This window comes from Rattus norvegicus, chromosome 1 (assembly GCF_036323735.1).
Source record: "Rattus norvegicus strain BN/NHsdMcwi chromosome 1, GRCr8, whole genome shotgun sequence".
Taxonomy (NCBI): domain Eukaryota; kingdom Metazoa; phylum Chordata; class Mammalia; order Rodentia; family Muridae; genus Rattus; species Rattus norvegicus.
This window is the reverse complement of record NC_086019.1, coordinates 166,213,192-166,228,042: the sequence shown is the minus strand read 5'-3', so window position 1 is coordinate 166,228,042 and position 14,851 is coordinate 166,213,192. Positions and strand designations below refer to the sequence as shown.

At 44.8% G+C, this 14,851-nt stretch overlaps 1 protein-coding gene across 8 annotated transcripts in view; it reads right to left on the bottom strand.

Moving 5' to 3' along the window:
* Stim1 (stromal interaction molecule 1) overlaps positions 1-14,851 on the bottom strand; it is a 163,284-nt gene that overhangs the window by 2,691 nt on the left and 145,742 nt on the right. For 2 of the 8 annotated variants that reach the window (XM_063267233.1, NM_001108496.2), the window contains 5 exons: positions 11,004-11,181; positions 8,914-9,081; positions 8,274-8,374; positions 7,752-7,987; positions 3,828-3,894 (listed from right to left, as the gene is read on the bottom strand). In XM_063267233.1, the coding sequence (XP_063123303.1) occupies positions 3,828-3,894; positions 7,752-7,987; positions 8,274-8,374; positions 8,914-9,081; positions 11,004-11,181 (750 nt within the window). Of the gene's footprint in view, positions 1-1,548; positions 1,586-3,503; positions 3,895-5,826; positions 5,920-7,751; positions 7,988-8,273; positions 8,375-8,913; positions 9,082-11,003; positions 11,182-14,851 lie in introns of all 8 variants that reach the window. The other 6 variants (XM_063267236.1, XM_063267242.1, XM_063267232.1 and 3 more) reach the window with 6 other exon arrangements.

The window sequence follows — 14,851 nt, the reverse complement described above, 5'->3', positions numbered from 1 at the left end:
AGTTCTGCAGAATTAAAATCAAAAAAGGGAAGTGTGGGGTTTGTTTCAGAGCTGTGCTGACAGGGAGACTGTAGAGAGGCATAAGAAGATAGAACATTGGCCTTTAGGTACAGGGGTGAGAAGAACTCTTCTGTGTGATCTTAGATAAGTCATATAACTTTGCTAAGCCACAATTTTTGCCCAACAAGGATGGTTTAAACTAGTTATTTAAAAGACTGTTTGGAGGAACAAAATCTTAACAAAACACTTGCAAAACCGCAAAGTGTTGTAGAAGTAGAGGCAAGGAACCCAGCCAACCTGGAAGGCCAATGTGAAGGCCAGTAACAAGAGGCTTTCTTTGCAGGTCTGAATTATGGAATCATGCCATACACTGGACACACACAGAGTCTAGTTCAGGGACTTAAAGCCTTTTAAGGGCTTAGCTGAGCCTAGGAAGTCCATAAACCCACCCCAAATGCTTTTGCTCCTTCCTTTACAACAAAGGTGATTATTAGGGTCCCCTATCAATCTTAAACTCTCCTTCACTCTCTCAGAGGCCTGAGAGCCCAAAAAGAGGCAGAGTGGAAGGCCAAAGAAAAGATATAAATAATCTAAGTTACAATAGGAGAAAATACACAGGACCAGATAAGAAAGCCAAGGGTCAAGGTTAGGAAGGGCACAGGCCTCCTGAAACATCTAAAAGTAAGGGGTTGGCTCATGGCTATCACAGGTTTCTTTCTCAGGAAACAGCTAACTAGAAGCAAATCCACAGCCAGTTGACCTTCCAGGGGCTTGATGGTTGAAGGGAGACAATGCTAGCTCCAACTCTACCACTAAAAATACTGTTTCAGCCACACAACTCATTGTCTATAAATATTCAGGCTCCTACCTGTCCTCATATATCTGACACTAGTGCTTGCTTCCACCTTAATGTGTCTTTACCAAGTGCATAACTGTAATTCTAGTACTTGGGGGCTAAGACAGAGAACTGCCTCGAACCCAAGGCTGGGTGTGGACCACACACATATACTCCCCACAATTGGGAAGTAGAGACGGAGGGAGCATAAAGTCAAGATTATCCTTAGCTACAGAGCAAGTTGAGGCCAGCCAAGTCTACACCTTAAACATTTAAAAAGTATCCTTGTTTCTCTTAGCACATAACAATCCTCCACATAAACACACACCTCTAAGACAGTTCTAAGACATTCCCAGAATCCACGCTAACAATGGCTGCCTTTTTAAACTGAGGAGGGAGTGAGATCCTAGGAATGTCTACCTTTATACACCAAGGAAAAGATATACAAATGCTTGGATTCCCAGCCTTGCTTTTTCTGACCCACAGTCCTAAACTCGTTCTTGATTTTTATCCTTCCATTCCTCCCTTATCAATTAAAAACTAAGAATCCCATAGAAAGATAAGGACCTAGGAGAGAGCCTTAGTAGATATAAGAGGGGAAACTCCCATTAAGGTATGCTCACCTTCCCTCCCTGAACTTCTGAGACCTTTTAGGCCAGAGCTATCCCTCCCCAAGGCTAAGCTGCCTTGAACTCCCATCCCAAACTACTAACCTTACTAGAGAGCCTGTTTGCCTTTAGAGATGATCCTCTGGTGCATGGTGCAAAAGAAAATTAAGCAGTGAACAGGCCAGGTGAATGCAGGTACTACCCACCCTTCCTCCCCACTGTCCTGGGCTTAGGCCTCAGAGCATGGAATCCCAGCAACCCTTAGCTTCTCCGAACCTCCCAGTCCTCTCCATAAGTACTGGGAGGAGCAGTGTCTCTTCCCACACTTGCAGATGAAAATGAGGATGAGAGTGAATGTGGGCAACTCTGCTAATAGTCCTAGTAAGGACAGTCTCTCTGTGGAAGCAAAAGGAGCATCTCTCAAAGATAACCATCAAAAAGGTTCATGAAGCACAGATAGCGAGATGAGGTTGAGTCAAAATAAATCAATAGAGTAAGAAGACTGCAGCTCGGAAACCAGGACAGAGCATAGTCACAGTTTCATGGATGAGAGCTCCTTTCAAAGGCGAGTTCCCTCTTGGTCGTAAGCTTATCCCATACAAGATTGACCTTTGATCCTCACCTAACATTCTGATAATATTAGCAGGGAAAGTCAATGAGCTACCAGATCAGACTGAGGAGAAACTTCCAGCTCTTTTCTAGGTCACTTACTGAGACCTCACTGAAGAACAAAACATCTTGAATGAAAAGTCAAGAGTCTATGCTCTGTCCTAAGTATCTCTGCAGCCTGAGGAAAATGACCCAGTCGGAGCCTTCACTGCCCACTTTAACAAGTAAGTATTTATTTAAATTCCTGCTTTTCTTGTCCCAAATTTCCAAGTCTGTATTCCTTCTCTTGTACTGTAATTCCATGAAGGCTGTACTCAGTCAAGCTAGACATCCAGGTGACAAACAAGATTCTTCTTTCTGTACCTTGTGGCCAGTTATAAGTGAATCACCTTCCCAAGCCAAAGCCTCAGTACCTCCCCAAGTGGTATATTACAATGTCTCAAATTCCTTAGTCTTCCTTTCCTTCCTGCAAACAGGCCACTAAAATGATATTTCTAAAATGGAAAGATTTTAATTCTTATTTTATTACACTTATTTTGTATGTTCACACATGCACATGGCACAGATGCAGAGGTCAAAGGGCAACATCCAGGAGTTGGCTTTTTCCTTCTGCCATGTGAGTTCTTGGGTTCAAACTCAGGTCATCAAGCTTAGCAGCAAACACTTGTAATTACCCCCCCCCAAGTCCTCTAAAATGGAAATAGAGCCAATTTGCTTTCATTCAGAAACCCTTTTATGTTGGTCCATTTCTAAAACAATAGAGGTCAAAGCCTTTCTGACCTTTGCATCCTTCTGCCCTAGTCTGCCACTCCTTCTGCCCAACACATATGCAGTGTTTTCACTACAAATATAGAATGTGTTCTTATACATCCACTCCTCTGCATGAAATATTTCCTCAAGCTAGAACACCCTTTTCTTTCTCTATGCAGAGCCTCACCACAAATGTCATCTCTTTGGTAAAGCATTCCACCTGGATACACACTGTTAGTCATTCCTCCTTCCTCAGTACCCCAGAGCACTTATGAAGTTGTTGGAGTTTATTTGTGTGCCTTTCGCAAACAAAACTGTAGATCATGGTGACTGGGACTGCATCTTATCATCTATGAATCCCCATATTCAGAAGTGCCCTGCTCAGAGTATAATTGTTCAAGGAGTAAAGGAAATGAGATGGCTGATTTTAAAGTGCACAATTTAAACAAGTGATATAGGATCATGAGGGAAGAGGACTGTTACTCATTTTTAGAGAAAACCCCAAACAGCAAAGGGAAGACAGGTGTAGGAAATTAAGCTGACCTTGATAAGGAATCTTCTGAATTGAGGAAGGAAAAGGACAGGGAAAGATTCCCCACCACACCTCCCAGAGGTCAACAAGCAGCAGCAGGCAGCAGGCAGAGGCCAGGGTAAAAGCAGTAGGAAGGGAAGGAAGAAAAGAGAAGAGAGACAGCTGATACCCCAAGCTCTCTGAATGCCCAGACATCACAGCGATGTTGTCAGAAGGGGTTGGGTCAGGGTAGGGATCCATCTGGAGGAAATAGGAAGTGCTGTGGTGATAATAAACAGGGTGAACATGGACGGTGTTGATGGTGGTGGTGGTGGTGGTAGTGGAGGTGGTGGCGATGGAGGTGGTGGAAGAGGAGCAGGAAGAAGAAGCAGAGGCAGATGGAGGGCTGGTCCCGTGGCCTTCAGAAGTGAAAGACTGTCCAGATGAAAGGCTACGCATTCGCCGTAGAGATACCCGGCTTGTCAAGAAGTGGCCAGCCTCGCCCTCTACCAACCTCTGAGATCCCAGGCCATGCTGTGGCTCCGTCAGGCGCTGCCGGACACTGCTCTGCAGGCTGGGGGCTGCAAGGAGAGCAAAGAGAATGTAAGGACTGGGCACCAGAGGCGGGTGCAGGCAAGCAGGTACCCATAAAGAAATGCCTGCGAGACACCTCTCTGGACCTGTGATACCCAATCCAGAGAAAAGGACACCGCCTCCCAGAGACCTCCCCCTATGGGACCTGAAAGGATGGGAATTGTAGATATGGTGCCCAGGGCAATTTTAGTGGCAACTTCAGTAAAAGGAGACATAAGGCCAATGTCACTATAAAGGGAAGTTGCAAGGCAGTTAGTGGGAAGACACAGGCAGGACAGTTGAGGATAGGGACTAGGAGCAAGGTCCGGGAGAGCACCAAGAACCAGCCTTTACTTCTTAGCCAACCTCAGAAAATAATTCACAACACAGACAAGGACTTGTACACAAACATGTTCATTGGATCATTATTTATTGCATGGAAGCATGCATAAAGGAAGGATGAAAAAATGAGAATATATCTATTTTCTGGCAGATGACAGAGATATTAAAAGTAATACTTATAAAAAGATTTTAATAACACAGAAGATACTTATTAAAATGTTCTGAGCTGGGTGTGATAGGACATAACTGCAATCTCAGCACCTGACAGACTGAGGAAGGAGACTTTGGAGTTAGAAACTCACTAGGGTGAGCTACAGGCTAGGCTAAGCTATGCAGTAAGACTATGTTTAGAAAAATAAACAAAAAGTCCAAGAGATGAAGAAAGAGGAAAATTTTTATGAACTAACCTTGAACTTTGGAACACAAAACACTAGAATTTGAACCCAAGCCTTTCTATTTCTAGCTGTGGCATTCTCATTTTAATCTATATTTGTAAAATCCTGAGGGGCTGTTCTAAGACTTCTTAAGTAGTTCCTCCAAAATACCCATAGAGGTCATTGTACTTAATAAATATTTTAACCACATTTTTAAAGGTTCACAGGAAGAGGCTGGAGATGGTCCCATGTACTAGTGGTGTGCTCTGCTCTTGCAGAGAATGCAAACTCAGTTCCTAGCACCCACTTTAAGCACAGGACCCAATACCCTCTTCTGGTCCCCGTGAGTCCTGCATTCATGTGCACAAACCCAAAGTTAGCATACATGCATATGCATATAATTTCAAATAAATATAATTTTTTTAAGATAACCAAGAAAAAAGAAAGAAAGAAAGAAAGAAATACCATTCAGCTGCTGCGAGACTACTAGTCATGCTTTCCCCCTTTCCAGGTTTCCTCTGATGTGTACATAAACAAAGTGACCTGGATCCTGCACACCAGGCTCTTGTAGGGTAATTATCACCCTGACTTGGGCACCAGGTAACCTAGGGATGTGCCAGAGAATGTTTCTAGGCTCAATCCCAGGTCCAACTTAAAAAACAAAAGGACACTTATTCCTTAAAAGCTAGAGAAAGTCAGAGGTTACTAGGGTGGCAGAGCTGTCTCAGGCCGAGCTCTGGAGAGAACACAACCCCACGGTGAGGGAGGCAGGCAGCAGGGCTTGAACAGCTGGTAGCTTTCAAAGCATGAAAGGCTTGAAGAGAAAGAAGCCCATAATAGGAAGGAAAGAAGAGGGGAAAAAAGTAGAAATGGGGAGAAAAGGGAAGAAACATGAAAAAGAAAAAAAGAGGAAAGTTCTTTCCCTTGCTTTCCCTCCCAGCGCAGCAGGAGGAAGGTCTGCTACCACAGGACATTCTCGTGACTGGGCGGAAGGGAAAGGCCCAGGCTATCAGTCTCCGTGGATGTTTTCTCTCCAGCTCTCAGCTGAACAGGCTGATTCTTCTCACCCCCGAACCCCTCCCTTCGGTTAGTAAGGACAGTGCTGAGGGGGAAGAGGGAGCAGGCAGGGGTGTGAGGCAGGCAACAGAAGGTGCCCATTGGATAGGAGTGTTGGTTTAGTTCCAAAAGTCGGAAAAACAAAAGCCCCAAAGGGGCTCCTCAAACCCGGGTATTTCCAGAGGGACTGATCATCCGAGCCGGCGGATGCAGAGCAGAGAGAGCGGTCACTGAACCTACGCCCCATCAGCCAGGCAGCATCTAGGGTAACAGCCAGGCCAAAAGGAGAAGAGAATCTGATTTATGAAGGGTTTTGGCCTGTTTATCAATGGGATAGAGCGAGGTCTGGGACAGGAATGAGTAGCTAATAAAGCTTCTTCCTAACCTAGAGAGCACAGGAGCCTTTAAATCAATAAGTTAGGATCCAGATTCATCTATTAGTGATCCGAACCTTGTCAGGCCTTTGACTAAAGATCTAGCAAGATGTCAGATCAAGGCAGGCATGGTGGCACACACCTTTATTATTTTTTTTTTCTTTTTTTTTTTTTTTTTCGGAGCTGGGGACCGAAACCAGGGCCTTGCGCTTGCTAGGCAAGCGCTCTACCACTGAGCTAAATCCCCAACCCCGGCACGCACCTTTAATTCCAGCATGTGGGAGGCAGGGACAGCTAGATCTCGGAGTTTGAGGCCAGCAGGGTATACATAAAGTTCTAGCCAGCCAGGGCTAAAGAGAAAGTCAGACCAGCCAGAGTGACATAGTGAGATCCCTGTCTCAAAAAACCAAACCAGAAAGATATCAGATCAAAAAGATAAAGAGGCTTGGCCAGGGGCAAAGTACTACTGAAAAAATTTAGATGGTCCTATGTGTCTATAATCCTAAAACGTGGTTGGGTGAGAAGTAGGAGAATTGTCACAAGTTCAAGTTAGCCTGGACTATACTGCAAATTCCAGGCTCAGGCCATTAAAAAGGACATTTACAAATAAACTTTTGTCTGACTATTCAGCCTGATTAAAGAATCTGACCTTCAGGGCAGGCAGGAGAATATACTGGGCTCCTAAAATTGAGACCCTAAACCAGCTCTGTAATCCCCTCTGCACTGGTAAGGTATAGGACCAACATAACACCTTTACCATAGATATCCTAATTTACTTAGCTAAAATAATCTCCTATCCAAATAACAATTCAGCCATGGAACAGAAGGGAATCACTAAAGCATTCCCACAGAATGCTGTCCCCTTGGCTCTGTTCTATTAGGGTCTCATCACCTTAGGGAAAATAAGAAAGAACCAGAGGAGTGATGGGAGTAGGGGAGTCCAGGTTCAGTGGACATCTAGACATACTTGTACAGGGGTTCTCTCCTGAGCGAGAATGCCTCCCAGCTCAGAGACTTTAGGGATGGAACACTTTAAAGGACTGCTACTATATGAAGTTCTCACGCAGAAAGGCAAGGAAAAGAGACATCATTCTATTCACCTGCTTTAGTAATTAAGAATAAGAAACATAAAGTGAAAATAAATAAGCACCAATAGTCCAAATTAATATTATTTTATACTATAAATAAAAAGTCTCTAAAGATTTTTTTAAAATAAAAGTAGGTAGTACAGGGAAGAAAGAAGAGCTAAACAGAAAAACAGAGTAAAGAAAGAGACACACAGATACAGGACAGAGAAGGCATATATATAGCAAGGAGAAACCACCAAAAGGACAGCTATAAAGAAATTTCTTGGTCCTTGGCCCTGTGAAGGCTCAATGCTTCTGTGTAGGGGAATGCCAGGACAGGGAAATGGGAGGGAGTGGGTGGGTGGGGGAACATTCTCATAGAGGCAGAAGATGGGGAAAGGGATAGGGAGATTCCAAAGAGGAAACCGGGAAAGGGGATAACGTTTGAAATATAAGTAAAGAAAATATCCAATAAAAAAAGAAAAGTGAAAAAAAGAAATATCTTAATGTGAATTGCTTTATTAACCAATGAATGTGCTACGTCTTTCCTAGTGATCTTCCCCAACTGCTGTTTAAGTACAGCAGAGGCAGTAGATGCCTCATCTTGCCCACCAAAGGCTACTTCGCTCACCCCTACAAAGAAGTCACCTACACTGCATGGACAAGGGCGACACGATCTCCTCATCCATGTCATCCACATCGTCAGTCATGATGAAGTGGGCAGGGTTAGGGCGGGTACTGCCCATCCAGCTGGGATCTATGTTGAGCGCGGCCACCAAGGAGTGGATGCCAGGGTTATTGACAATCTGGAAACCACAGAGGATCTCGATCTGCTGCCACCGGTGCAGGCGCTCCCTCAGGGCTGCTGTCACCTCACTCAGTGCCTGCCTGAAGACAGAAGAAAGAACTGCAGGTGTGGACCATGTGGCAGCCCCGGTAAGAACAAGATCACTTCTGAGAGGAACAAACTGGAGTAGGAGGAGCATGTATGAATAAAACCACAAGTTATACACTTAAGAACAAAGTGGAAGCTTGACCAGGGCTTGGGAAGGAGACCATGGGAAGGCTGTCACTCTATTGTGAGGAAATGGGGTTGGGGTTAGGAGACCTCACATAACCTCAATCTCTAAGGATGGCATTAGCATTGCTGGAGCTGATAACTGGTGCTACTTACTTAGCAGTTAAGATTTTATGATCCACGTCATCCAGGGACGAGCTGTGGGCCACATGGAAGGTACCAAAAAGCGTGTTTCTCTTCTTTTTTATTTTCTCAGCCTGCCAAGATGAAGTCCCCAACATAAAGAGAGTACAGGTTCATGGTTGGAAGAAATGAAGCCTTCCCATGGCTGGGTCCCCATCCTCCTAACACAACTTAAGTTTCACAAGAAGAAGGAAGAGAAAGAGGGAAGGAGTGAAGTGAGAAGTAAGGTAAGGGGAGGAAGTGGGCAGACCTCAGGAACCTGTGAAGAAGTGCAAGAAAAAGGTTCCAGTCTTAGTCAAACCCGCAAAGTACCTCTGTTCTCTTGGAAGCCTTTTCCAGCAGGAGAGCTGCTTCAGCTTTTCTACCCCCTCCTATTTGCCTTATCACACCCGGAAGACAGAACAGAGCAGCCTAGACCCTCAGTCTCTCCTCCAAACACTTCAGTAATCGTTAAGCAGTGTATGTTAGAAAAAGAAACAGAGTCCACTGCCCATTTCTCTCTTCCCTCAAAGGGAGGACAGGGTAAAGTAGAGAAGAATGGTGGGAGGGGCACATAGACAGAAGAGAGCGGGGAGGAGAGAGAGAAGGGAGCCCACAGGAGAGCAGGCCTCACCCCCTCCTTGGCCACCAGCAGCTGCCTCTCTGCATTTTGCTTCTTGATGTTGTAGTACTGCACCTCCACCTCATGTGTCAGCTGCAGCCACTTCTGCAGGGCCTCAGGAGCATACCAGGAGCTGTGTGATTCCAGCTCCTTCTCTGCTTTCCTCAAAGCCTCCCGAACCTGAGAGGACGTGAGAGTGTGAGTCTGTCTGTCAGTGTTAACATCCTCCCCAACACCTCTGCACAATGCTCCACACCTCTAGAGTCCACTCCTGCTTCACAGCTCTTGCAATAAGAAGAAATGACAAAGATTTCCCCCTGAATTTCACATACAAGGAAGTAAGCACAGAGAAGAAAACAGCCTACTTAAGATCACACTGTCAATAGTGACAAGAAAATGCAAATGGAGACTTTTTCTCTCCAGAACACTCTTTGCTAGCACATTAGCTTATACTGGCCAAACAGCCAGTCTTGGCTCATTTCTGTTGGGTATATAGTAATAAAGCATTTACTTATTAGCTTCAGTAGAAACCATCAAACAAGGTTCTGAATATGGTTCAGTCGTAGAGTATTTGCTAATGTATAAAAGCCAAGTGTGATCTACAGCACTGGATAGAGAAAGAGGGTAGGAAAAAGTTAAATTGTTTCCTACAAGGGTTGTACCTATCCCTGACCTTTATATTTTAACTTTAGACATTCTGGTAGCTGTAATGGTATGTCATTGTGATTTTAATTTTCACTTCTTTAATGTTGTTTTATATATACGATCATTTGACTTATGGATCTCTTCTTACTTAAAAACGTGGGTTGGGGAGAAGCAGAGTGTGAGAGCCTGAGGGTGGAAAGGGCCAGCTCAGTGGGCCTAGGGTAAAGGTAGATTTAAGCCTAGTTCTTCAGAACATAGCCTCAAACAACTGAACTCAACTGTAGTCAAAATGAGAGAATCGTGGCAGTCCCCAGAAGCCCCAAATCCCAAGCTCTCCTGAGCAAGAGCATAGCTGCAAGTAGCACTAGGAGCTAGGAAAACATTTTAAGATGAAACTCTACCCCGGCCAGAAATCTACAAGGTCCTGGCTGCCAGACTCAACTAGAAGGAAAACAAGCTAAGACATGGTTCATCACGTGGGCACATGCTGGAGCAGGAGCTGTGAGTCCCCATTTGCCCATCTGTACCACCTCACCCAGATCAGCATCATTCTTCTGCTTACCGCAGGGCCCACTGCTGACAGTCACCAAGCTGGCTGTCCAGGCTTATGCCCACCAGCCATTCAGAGTCTATACCCAGCTACAGGCACACCTGTCGAGTTTGCACCTCCACTCTCTGGCCGGTTCCCCCCACCCCCATACACCCAACCCCCACTTTCCTTGAACTGAACCAAGCTTCCTGCAACACTGGAAGCTTTCCAGAGAAACTTGATCTCTCTTTCCACACTTGAGTCCAAAGACACACATGGCAATGTACAGAAATGGCATGGCAAATAACAGACCAGGCTCTGAAGTCTTCTCACTCTATCAAGGGGACTCTGTGAACCACAGAGCCGCAACCTAGAGTCCTTGCTTAGTGATTTCTGCCTCTGTCTACACTGGCCCCTTAGTCAACCAGAGGTAGAGCTTCTAATAGAATTCCTCCCTAGGTCACCTGTAGCCCAAGCATACATAATATCTCTTAACTGCTAAGCCTTCTTTCCATCCCCACTGCCATTTTTATAAAATTTGAAAACATGCAAAACTAATCTGGTTTGCAGGCTATGACAATAGTTACTCTTGGAGGAAAATTTGACAAGAGCAAAAGTGAGCTTTCTGAGTGGTGCTTACACAGGCTATCCATATGTAAAAACCAGCTCAATACTTAGGATTTGTTCACTTGATATAAATACCTCAATGAAAAAGGGAGGGGAGGAAAACCACTCTTATCCCCCCGCTATCTGCCATTCTTTGAAAATTATGGAAACCATTTTTTATAGCTTTACCATTAATATTACTGGTAAGTCCAGAAGAAAGATTTGAACCATATTTCAAAATGTTCACAGATGAAGCTTTCCCACCAGACCCTGGTCCTCTGCCCTTTACGAAACCCCCGAGGCATCCCGTAGACTCTCCTACCTGCTCCAGCTCTTCCTCAGCATATTTTTGGCGGCTCCTCTCATTCTCGGTACCCTCCCTCAGCTCCTTCAGCCGCTGAGCTTCCTGCTTGGCAAGATTGATCTCGTCACGCAGCTTCTTCTCCAGGTGGACCTTCTCTACTTCCACTGTTCGGTGCTCCTCCTGGGCCTTGTGCAGCCTGATGGGGTTGGAGAACAATGTAGCGATCTGGAGGCGATGAGGCAAGGAGGTGCCAGCCAACAGGCCTTAAGTTACCGCAAGAGGAAGAAAACAGGAGCCACCAGCTCTCAGCATATAGCCTCTCTACTCTGCTGGCTGAGTAGCTCTGAGCTAGTCAGGGCCAACAGAAACCACAGTCACCAGCTTTAAATCTTACATTGGCCATTATTATTATTCTACTGCTAATAAATAAGACCATGAAGCCAGATTTACAAACATCAGAATCTCTCTCCTAAAGTATCTCATACATTGAAATTATAACAGCTACCAGTTTACAAAGCAGTTCACATTTTTTCTCCTAGCAGATAATAACATCAGTCTGGGACAGATGTGAATATGAAGATTGTTGCCATTTAGTCTAGGCTCCTCCCCACAGTTACCTGGCAATAGCCAAGTGTGCCTGCCTGACTCACTATAAAAGGGGCTTCTCACCCCCTCCTCTCTCTCTTGCCCTTTGACTCCTCTTGCTCTTTGACTCTTGATCTCCCCTTGTTGCTACTCCCACTCTCTTCCCATTGCCCTTCCCCACCCCTCTCTTCAGGGTCATGGCTGGCCTCTCTCTCTCTCTCTCTCTCTCTCTCTCTCTCTCTCTCTCTCTCTGCCTTTCTCTGCTTCTACTCCCTCAACTCCACCCCTCCCCCAACACCTGACTACACATCCACCAAACACACTCCTTATCTCTTTATAAAATACAACAAAGATGGGAAATAAAAGGCTAGAATTCAAATCTTTTGATTTCAAAGTCCATAATTATTCTCAAATTGGAGATATATGGAAGGTTCAGTAAATGTAGAAAGCCCTTAAAGAGAGATAAAAATGAAGCAAAACCTAATGATTCAGGTTCAGGTGAGGTGATGGTAGTGGGGGAAGCTTATGGAAGGTGAGAAAAGAATTGCTGGCTGGACCTCTTAGACTCTCAAATGCCTGTTACAAGCACAAGAACACCCCCCCCCCACCCACACACACACTGAAATGTATGTCTAAGGAGCTACCCATCTTTTCATTTATTAAACAAGTTAATCAGGTTCCTACTAAAGATCAAGTCATTTGCTGAGCCCTAAATATAAGAAATAAATAAAAAAACTGCCCTCCTACTGGGTGGTGGTAGCACACACCTTTAATTCCAGCACTCAGGAGACAGAGGCAGGCAGATCTGTGAGTTTGAGGCCAACCTGGTCTGCAAGTGAGTTCAGGACAAATAGGGCTAAATGGAAGAACCCCATCTCAAGGGGAGGGAGGGGAAAGGGGAAGAAAGCAAGCAGAATGAGCAAACCATGAAGAGCAAGCGGGTAAGCAGTACCTATTCATGGTCTCTGCACCAGCTCCCGCCTCTAGGTTCCTGTTACTTATGAGTTTCTGTCCTCACTGCCTTTGGTGATGAACAGTATGTGGAAATATAAGCCAAATAAACCCCCTTCCTCCCAAAGTTGCTGTTAGTCACAGTGTTTTATATCACAGCAACAGCAATGCTAACTAAGACAGGACTCAGGGAAAAGAGTTTACTAATCAACCTGAGATGGGAAAGAACTGAGCTATTGCCTGGTCTTCTTGAGTTAGTAGGAACCACCAAGTTATCAGGGAACAGGACAGGGGGATAATGAAAGAGAGAAGAGATTTCGAGTGCTGGGTTACCTGAGCGAGGTCCTGGGTTTGGTCCAAAGGAGGGGAGGTAAGGAAGGAGAGGGTGGAGAGTGAGAGATGAGGACGGAGGGGGGTGTGAATGGAAGAAGAGAAGGAAGAAGGAAGAGGTTAGGGAGGTGGCTCAGTGGTAAAGGTGTCTGCTGCCAAGCACGCCAACTGAATGATACCAAGGCCCCTCATGGTGGAATGAGAGAACAGACTCTGGTGAGTTATCTTCTGACCTCCACACCAACACCATGGTTTATACCCGCCTCCTCCAGCATGCACACACACACACACACACACACACACACACACACAAATGTACATAATAAAATATTTTTAAAAGAAAAATGCTGGTCATGGTGATGCACACCTTTAATTCCAGCATTCTGGAGGTAGAGGTGGGCAGATCTGTGAGTTCCAGACCAGCTAGGGCTATTACAATGAAACACCATCTAAAAGAAAGAAAGGAAAAGGAAAGATAGAGAAAAGTAAGTGTTAAGGCCAGATGTGGTGGCATGTGCTTGTAGTCACTGAAGAGGTAGAGACACGAAGATCAATGCAAGTTCAAGACTAACCTGGTCTATATCCAAGACCCAGGCTAATCAGTCTTGGATATAGTGATAGTGAGTCTTGAGACTACCATCACTATCAGCACCAAAGGTAGCAAAAAGAAAGAGAAACGATAGACAGTAGAATGAAAAGCCCCCCTGTGGATATTGTCTATTTAATTAAAATGGAAATATCAGGCCTGGTGATAAGCAACTATAAACCCAACACTTGGAAGGTGGAGGCAGGAAGATGAGTTCAAAGTCAACCTTGGCCACAAGAGACCTTGTCTCAAATCAAAATCAAAAAGATGTCTAAAAGGCAGATATAGACTCCAAACTTTTAAAAACAGCAAGTCCAGACCTGTCTGTAGCTGAGGCCCTGGTAAGAAGAAACAGTGTTGCAGAACCAGCAGTTCTGTAACAAGAACAATTTTCTACCTACTGTGCCCGTGGAGGAGTTGCTTTTCCTTAGAATGAACACCAGATGGCGATACATGCATGGCTTAAAAAGAAAACAATCAGGTGCCATTTCCCCATCTCCAGTCTTGATGATGTCTACTCTTCCATGACCCAACTGCAAGAAACTTTACCACTAGAGATTCAATCCTTCACTGAAAGGCTGTTGTCTCTCCTGCAAAAGCCAGGATTACCACACCCTTTTCTCTATCAAAGCAAAATGGATCTACTTGTATCTCCATAGTCTAGTGGAAACAGAGATCAATATATAATATTGGGTGGAGAAATGAGCAAATAAATGTACAATTAAGCACTGTCCTGCTCCAAAGCAATCACTTAATAAGGAAGAGAATTAAGCAGCCCGATTTTAAGTTCATGGCTGTGGCCCAAACATTTGTGGGACTAGGGACACATTTCACCTGCTTCTTCATAGCCAAAAGGAAACAAAATTCTTGTCTGCCTCAGACAACTGTTTTGAAACCAGTGAAACCCTAGTTGGAATGTATATGTACTGTTGTATTTACTCACACCTAAACTTTGTGATGACAGTACCCTGCTGTGGGTTTCTATAGACAGGAGGGACAAAGTGGCATGTGGCCTCTGTACTCTGTCAGAGAAGGGCACGTGTGTGTATGCACAAGCCTAGGGTGTGTGTGTGTGTGTGTGTGTGTGTGTGTGTGTGTGTGTGTGTGTGTGTGTGTGTGTGTGTTGCTTGGTGCTACAGTTGTCATTAAGTGCAGGAGGATTTGGAGAGCAGGGAAGGCGAGAGCTTAAGTTTTATCCCCAAACTTGGAATGTCTCTTGCTTAGATTCTTTTGTCTTTGGAATGAAAACAGTGCATGTTTTTCAGACAAATGAAGTATGGGAATTGTTCAGACAGCAGCAGTTAGCCCCTAGTTGGCAAAAGGTACAAAAGCAAGGGCCCACCAAAGTAACCATGAATCAGCTTAGAAATCAAACTCCTCCTACCCTCTAAACGCCAAGCTCATGGAGGCGAAT